The sequence below is a fragment of the Hypanus sabinus genome, chromosome 11 (assembly GCF_030144855.1).
Source record: "Hypanus sabinus isolate sHypSab1 chromosome 11, sHypSab1.hap1, whole genome shotgun sequence".
Lineage (NCBI taxonomy): Eukaryota > Metazoa > Chordata > Chondrichthyes > Myliobatiformes > Dasyatidae > Hypanus > Hypanus sabinus.
This window is the reverse complement of record NC_082716.1, coordinates 72,667,242-72,675,993: the sequence shown is the minus strand read 5'-3', so window position 1 is coordinate 72,675,993 and position 8,752 is coordinate 72,667,242. Positions and strand designations below refer to the sequence as shown.

General features: G+C 38.9%; 1 protein-coding gene across 1 annotated transcript in view; it reads left to right on the top strand.

The window, feature by feature from the left end:
* Positions 1 to 2,601: 2,601 nt before the first annotated feature.
* LOC132401506 (complement factor H-like) overlaps positions 2,602 to 8,752 on the top strand; it is a 29,547-nt gene continuing 23,396 nt past the window's right edge. Inside the window, exons 1-3 of the mRNA XM_059983531.1 lie at positions 2,602 to 2,782; positions 5,439 to 5,615; positions 7,936 to 8,041. Of these exons, the coding sequence (XP_059839514.1) occupies positions 2,602 to 2,782; positions 5,439 to 5,615; positions 7,936 to 8,041 (464 nt within the window). The remainder of the gene's footprint in view (positions 2,783 to 5,438; positions 5,616 to 7,935; positions 8,042 to 8,752) is intronic.

Below are 8,752 nucleotides of genomic sequence, written 5' to 3'. Positions count from 1 at the left end.
ATAAAATCAGATCAGACACATTGATCTTGTGGATAGTCAGAGGCTTGTTTCCAGGGCTGAAATGGCAAACACGAGAGGGCGCAGTTTTAAGGCGCTTGGAAGTAGGTATGGAGGAGATGCTATGGGTAAGTTTTTTACCCAAAGAGTGGTAAATGAGTGGAACCGTCTGCTGGTGATAGTGGTGGAGGCGGATACGATAGAGTCTTTTAAGAGGCTCCTGGATAGGTACATGGAGCTCAGAAAAATAGAGGGCTATGGGTAACCAAAGGTAATTTCTAAAGTAAGAACATATTTGGCACAGCATTGTGGGCTGAAGGGCCTGTATTGTGCTGTAGGTTTTCTATGTTTCTATATTTCTAATATAAAAAAGACACCAAAAACATGGGTATACCAGCAGACAAATGATTAAGAGGCTTGTTCTGATTACCAGCTTTGCTGTATCAATGCAGTAAATAATTTTGGTTGGAATGAATAAAAAGAGACAGATATTTAGTGAGACAATCAAGTGAAGGGGATTGCTTATATCGGTGGCTCAAATCTGTAAATAATATCTTGTGCAATATCTCCATCTGCTGGATAAACAGTAGCAACATCTATTAAGATACTGGGACCAGGAACAAAAAAATGGCAGATACGAGAATTAAAAAACGAAAAAATAAAAATTCTTGAAATTCTCAGCAGGTCTGGCTGCTTCTGTGAGAAGAGAAACAGCTTCAACATTTCAAGCCAAAGATCCTCTGCACAGGGCTCCCTGAATCAAAATGATGGCCTTTCTCATAACACAGATGCAGCCTGATCTGCTACTTCCAGCATTTTCCCTTCTTATTAAAGAAGTACATCTCAGCTGAGCAAATGTTTAGAATAGGCAACAAGTTCATGAATTCTGCACAAAATTCTATGATCTCTGCAGGCCAAAAACGTAATTACACCAACCATCAGAATTTTCATGGACAATCAATAATAAAACATTTTTGATATTTTCATTCTATTTTCTAAAAGACTTTGGTATATCTGAATCATTTGTTTTGTTACATAGAGTGTGGGTGTTAGAGAAGGTGATGGATGCTACAATTAAGAGGTATTTAGACAGACACTTAAATAAGCAAGACATGGAAGTATGTGGTGCTAATAGCGGCAAATGGGATTAGTGCAGGTAGATGAGAGTCAGCACAAACATGCTGCAGCAAAAAGGGTATTTCTCTGCTTTCTAACACCTTGATTCCATGACAGTGGGTTATTCCTAAAAAGTGACAAGTGAATTTAAAAGTGAGGTGCAGAAGCCGTTATTGCAATTAACAAGATAGCAATCAACTTTAGTTGAAGAAGCACTGCCCCAACAATAATTAAAGAATATGGACATTATTTGGCAGTCTTAATGCACAGAGTTGGCTTACCAACATTGTAAAAATCTTTAGGTCGGAAAGTTGATCAGAAAGATTTACATGCAATAGATAAGATGAAAGTTAGGCCCAATATGTTACCTCAACCTGAAAATAGAACTAAACTTCACTATCATTCAGCCAAGATGGTGCCAGTGAACCATGGTGACATGCTGCAGGCTGCTTTCAAAATTTCTAAATATAACTCTTCTGAATTGCATTCACTGCAATCTGGAAGCTTGTAATTTTTCTTCAAGCATGTATTTTTGATCCACCTTAATGAACTAGTAATTTCGCAATCTCCTGAAGGACTCAGCAGACTTAACTCTCTAGCATGCAGGTACAGCACCTTGCTAATTGGGCAGATAAATAGGTGAAGGTACATCGCCATAGCCAGAAGGGAGAGTGGAGGGGAGGACTCCAAGCCAGGCTTCAAACACTAAACAATGAATGTTCATCCACTAAGAATCTTGTTACCAAATGTACAATTGTGGGAGAAGAAGACTGAGGATCTATGGGCAAGGTTGCTGTATCAGAGGGAATTGAGACACTGCTATGTTCCATGTTTCATGGAGACATAGCTCTCTCCAAGCACAGAGGAATCGGTAATCAGACCCGAGAGTTTCTCGATATACCGGACAGACCAAATTGCTGATTTGAGGAAGGCAAAAGTGTGGGTCTGTGTTTCATGATAAACTCTGTGGTAGTCAAATGCAATAGACTTGACCTTGTTAAACTTTTGTTCCCTCATTCTGAAAGATCTAATGATTAAGTGCTGACTATTCTACCTATCAAGAGAATTACTGTCCACAATCCTGACTGCAGTTTATATACTGTCAAAAGCCAATGTTAATAGGGCACTAAAGTTATTGAATTCTGCCATCACCAAACAAGAAACTGTCCATCCCAAAGCATTTCAAATCATAGTCAAGGACTTCAATCAGGCTTGTTTGAAGAAATCTCTGACCAATTTGCAGCAGCATAAAGCCTGCAGAACCAGGCTTCCTGACATGGTAGATCTCTAGTTTGCTATCATTAGGAATGCCTACTCTTCCATGCCCAGACCCACATTTTGGGAAATCTGATTACTTGGCTGTCCTTCTCCTAGCTGAATACAGGCAGAGGCTAAAGAGAAAGGCACCATAAATAATCACAACAAAGAAGTGGGTTGTGGGAGGCAGAGGAGCAGCACCAGGATTGCTTTGAATCACTGGAGTAGGTCATGTTCAAGCACTTTTCAGAAGATCTGAATGAATACACTGTGGTTGTCGTTGACTTTACTAAAGCAGTTGTGGACAAATACATCCCCATGAAGTCATTCACTGTCTTCCCCAGTCAGACGCTCTGGATGAACCACAAGATCCACAATCTGCTGAAGGCCAGATCAGTGCGTTCAGCGTCTGGTAACCAAGTAAAATACAAGAGGTCCAAGTACTATCTCTGGCAAGCCAGCTCACGTGCAAAGTGGCAATTCCAGACTAAACTTGAGGAAGTCAGGGTCAGGGTTTGAATGCCATTACTTCTTACAAAGTGGAACTGAATGACTTAGGTGACAACAAGTCTTCACTCCCAGATGAGCTCAATGCCTTCCATGGTCACTTTGACCATTGAAACTTGGAAGAACCTTTGCAAACTCTTACAGCCCTCAATGACCCTCTGAGACTGATGTGAGATCATCCTTCAGGAGGGTAAACCCACAGAAATCAGTCTGCCCAGATGGGGTATCTGGCCGAGTACTAAACACATATCAACTGGCTAGAGTGTTCACCAATATTTTTAACCTCTTGCTCCAGCGATCTAGGATGCCCACCTGGTTCAAGTAAGCTTCAGTTATATCACTACCAAAGAAGAACATGGTAACCTGCTTCAATGATTATTGTCCAGTAGCAATTACATACACTGTGATGAAGTGCTTTGAGAGGCTGGTGATGAAAGATATCAACTGCTGCCTGAGAAGCGATTTGGATCCACTCCTATTTGCCTATCAGTACAATAGCTCTACGGCAGATGCTAATTCATTGGCTCTTCACTCAAGCCTGGAACACCTAGACAGCAAAGATACATATATCAGGATGTTCTTGATCAACTACAGCTCAGCATTCAACGTGATTATCCCCCCAAACCTAATCAATAAGCTTCAAGATCTTGGCCTCAATATTTCCTTGTGCAGCTGGATCCTTGACTTCCTCACTTGTAGACCCCAATCCGTTTAGATTGGCAACAACATCTCCATTACAATTTCCATCAGCACAGGTGAACCACAAGGCTATGTGCTCAGTCCCTGCTCTACTAACTTTATACTTATGACTGTAAGGCTAAGCACAGCTCCAATACTATATTTAAGTTTTCTGATGATGCCACTGTCATTGACCGAATCAACGATGGTGATGAATCAAAGGAGGGGATTGAAAATCTGGCTGAATAGTGCCACAACAACAGCCTCTCACTCAAAGCATCATAACACAAAATGCTGGAGGAACTCAGCAGGTCAGGCAGCAGCCATGGAAATAGGAACTAACAGTAGATACTTTGAGCCATTTCTTCAGGACACACTTAATGTCAGCAAAGAGATAATTATTAACTTCAGGAGGAGGAAACCGAAGGTCCATGAACCAGTCCTCAACAGGGCATCAGCGGCCGAGAGGATCAGCAACTTTAAATTCCTCAGTGTTATCATACCAGAGGAACTGTGCTGGGCCCAGCACATAAGTGCAGTTACAAAGAAAGCATGGCAGTGCCTCTATTTCCTTAGAAGTCTGCAAAAATTTGGCATGACATCTGAAACTTTGACAGCTATCTATAGATGTGTGGTGGAGAGTTTATTGACTGGTTGCACCATGGCCTGGTATGGAAACACCAATGCCCTTGAATGGAAAATCCTACAAAACATAGTGGATGCAGTCCAGTCCATCACAGGTTAAGCCCTCCCCACCATTGAGCACATCTACATGGAACACATTCGCTAGGAAAGCAGCATCCATCATCAATAAACCCCACAACCCAGGCTATGCTCTCTTAATGCTGCCATCAGGAAGAAAGCACAGGAGCCTCAGGTCTCACACCATCAGGTTCAGAAACAGTCCCTACCCCTCAAATATCAGGCTCTTGAACCGGGGGGGGGATAACTTCACTCAAATTCACTCACTGCATCAGTGAACTGTTCCCCCAATCTATACACTCATTTTCAAATTCTCTTCCTCTTATGTTCTCAATATTTATTGCTTTATTAATTTATTATTATATTATTCTTCTCTTTCACATTTGCACAGTTTACACATTGTTTTCTTTTGTCTGTCCTGCCACGTGTGTCTTTCATTGATTCTATTGTGCTTCGTCGATTTATTGTGTATGCTGGCAAGAAAGCAAATCTCAGGGTTGTATGTGCTGACATACTGTATATGCAATTTTATAATAAATTTACTTTGAAATTTGAAACTGTCATTAATTACCAACTAAGTATTTTCAGTTAAATAAACTTTGGGGCCCAATCAGTTTATAAGATCTCTTGGGGGGTGATGGAGGAATGAGAATTTTCCAACGATTTATCAAAATACTGAATACATACCGGCTCATAATAATGTGTTATCTTGTTTTAAGTTTGGCAATAAAAGAGGAGAAAAGTAAAATTCTACACATAATTTAAAATTTTGGCTACAATAAAAACAAAGCAAATGCATATGTATATTTGTAAGTTTAAAAATAAACCTTTACAAAAGGAAGTCTTTACAAAAGTAGTCAAAAGATAGAAAGATTCAATTAATTCAAAGTACCAAACAGAATTTTGTTCAGAGGAAATTAGGGGTTAAAATAAGGAGGACCATGTGGTTTAAAGGGAAGAAATACAGAATGAGTAAATTCTCTGTTTGAATAATGTTCAGGAAATATAAGAAATTGTTGAATCTGTGCAGATCTTGTGTGGTTTTGGCTGCTTAGGTGAGCATAAAACCCAAATATTTGTTATAATATTTGCACATAATATTTTTGCTATTACCTAGTCAATTATACATAAGCTTTATATAATCATAACTAATATTGATCTTAACCTTTTTCTTACATTAGAATGCAGCCAACCTGAACGAATTAAAAATGCAACGCCTAGATTAAGCACCAGAAATAATCGTTATCCTCATAATTCTTTCGTGACTTATCAATGTGATTCAGGATATGTGGGTATTTTACGATACATGTGTGTGGATGGACAATGGATCAAAGACAATCCAGACCTTACTTGCAGTTGTAAGTGAGACTGAGACATAGATATTTATTTGATTTCATTATTCTACTTAAAAATAATTTGTTAATTCAATATGTAAGACAAGGTAGTGGCCTTTGCTGCATAGATGCAATGCATCCTCTGGTGGTTTCATGCTGTTTAAGATAAAACTTGGGAAAAATAAAAAAAAATCCTGCCCTGTTTCCAAGAACTAATTTTGCTAGTTAACAAGATCATGGCTAATCTGAATGTACACTCGACGCTGAATCTCATTTATCAAACAATCAGCTCAGAATGATATGTTAATTTTTTTGTATTTAGCAGTAGACAAGAGAATTCTAAATTTCTACTTGTAATTTAATATTTTAGTTACAATAAAAACAAAGCAAAATGCTAAATGTATACATAAGCTTAAAAATTAATCTTTACAGAAGTAAGTTTTTATAAAAGCTGTTGGGATTAGAAAGGATCAATTAATTGAAAGTGTAAAATAGACATTTTTCACAGTAAAAATATTTATTAAATACCTATCGACTTCTGTCCTAAAAGTACTCAAAGACTCTGCTTCCACAGCTCTTTGTGGAAAATAGTTCCAAAGACTAAAAGAATCTCACTTGAGCTCTATCTTAAAGTGATGACCACTTGTTCTGGATTCTTCCTCAAAAGGAAATCATTGTCTCCACATCCTCTCCATCAAGACCCCTTATGCTCTTATCATCCCCTATCATTTTCCTAAACTCCAACAGATATGAAGACTAAGCTGCACAGTCTTCCTCATAAGGCAGTTAACTCATTCCCAGTGCAGTAAACCTTTTCCAAACTGTTTCCAATATACTAACACTCTTCCTGATGTAAGAAGACTGATACTGTACATTCTGCACCAGATTTGGTATCACCAGAGACTTATGCAATTGAAGGAAATCATCACCTCTTTTGTATTAAATTCTCTTAGCAATAAACCATTAGAACTCTCTTAGCTTTCTTAATTAACTTCTGCACTTGCATACAAGCCTGCTGAGAATCACAACTACAGTAAGACAGACTGATCCCTATGCAAGTCAGATTTCTGAAATCTCTCATTATTTAGAAATTTTTCATATATTTTGGCTTTCTTGTCAAAATGTAGCATTTCACATTTTCTCATACTCCATTTTCAAAATTGTTGCAGACTGTATAACCTCTCTATAGCTTCATTTTGTCCTCTTCACAACTTACTTTCCCAACCGTGTTTGAAGTCAGCACATTTTTCTTTGGACCTTTCATCCAATTCTTTCATATAAATTATAAAATGTGGAGACCCCAGGAATAAGTCCTGCTGCACATACAGTAACTCATTACATCTCACCAACCAGAAGGTGGTTCATTAATGGGTACTCTGTGTTTCCACTTAACCACTCAGTCTTCTTTCCACAGCTCCATGTTACATCCTATCCCTCCAACTTCCTTTCCTACAGCACCTTCAAATGTGTTCTTGAATCCACTGGAATAGAACAGTGATGCTGCAGATGGTGCATCTTCCTCACGCATCCAACTGCAATCACTTGATAATATGCACTACTGTTGTCTACTGTTTAAGATTACCTTGAGGGCCAGCATGGGTACCTTGGCTAAATGGCATCATTTAATGTCATAAGGAAAAATGGAAATTAAAAGCTGTGAAGGGGACTCTGGTTAATTTTTCTTGCCATAATATATATATCCCCTTTAAAGGACTTTAATTAGTACTGGACAATTTCTATAATAGACCTCTGCATGTTCATATTTTGTTTTTTTCAATACTAATATATTGATCATTTATTTAATAAATAGCTAAGAAACTTAAATGATTTTTTTTATTTAGAAGACTGGGGGTAATCCTATTGAATATAAGATCCTTGATGGGTAGGTGGGGATGGTGCTGACTGCTGCTGTGAAGTTTCCACTAGGAGAATCTTGAACAAGGTGACAAAACATTGAACCAAGCTCATTTAAAACTGAGGTGTAGAGAATTGTCTCACAGAGAGTCATGAATCTCTGGAATTCTCTCACCTGGAGGGTTTAAGAGTTAGGGGTAACATAAAGGAGAAGTGATAAATACTTGAAAAAATAGCAAATTGAAAGGTATGGAAAAATTGGCACAAAAGAGGCCTAGAATGGATTAGCCATGAGCTTATTGAACAGGGCAGGTTTGACGGACTGGTGGCCTACTCCTGCTCCTATTACCTTGTGTGCTTTTTGTACTCACTGCAATATTTTAATATGCATGATATTAGATAATAAATATCAAATTCTTTTGACTATTCTGTACTGATAAAACTGCCAATTAATGTTCACGACTATTTCAAACCCAATGTCAAACATTAGTAAAGCGTTGTGGAACTCCAGAAGATATTTTACATGGATCATTTAAACTGATACAAGGTGAAGATTTGGTGTTTGGCGCACGCATTGAATACACGTGCGATGAAGGGTAAGGAGTAAATTTTAACAATCTGATTTTATTGCTTTCTAGGAGAAAGAATGGGTACACGTGACAACGTAATTTCTATGAAGGGGATTTCAATAATACTGGCCAAATATTGAAGGGCCTAGGTAGATGGACATAAAAGGATATTTCCATTTCTGGGGCAGTTAAGGACCAGAGGGCACAGCCTCAGAATACAAGGGCAGACATCCCACCTCTCCTGGAAGTACCAGGACTCTCCCGCAAATTGATAGTGGCTCCCTGCCACCCACAAATGATATACAAAATCCAGGAAATCGATTTTTGGGAGAGCGAGAGCGAGGAAGCAGGGGAGCAGAGGAGTGGGAGAGGGAGAGGGAGAGGTGAGTTTAACAGGTGTCATTCGTTCATTAGCATAGCTAACGTTATTTAAACTAGCTGGTTAGCTGCCAAGGAGCCACTCTGTTGCAGACATCCCACCTCTCCTGGGAGTCTCCCACAAACTGATGGTGCTACCTCCCTGAAATGAGTTTTTGCAGGGTGGGGTGTCTGCAAAGGTGTCCATTAGGACAGAGGTGAGGAAGAATTTCTTGAGCTAGAGGGTGGTAAATCATTGTCAAAGATGGTTGTGGAGTCCAGATCATTTGATACATTTAAAGCAGAGGTAGGTAGGTTCTTGATGAGGAGGAAAGTCAAAGGTTATGGGGAAAAGACAGGAGAATAGGGTTGACTGGGAAA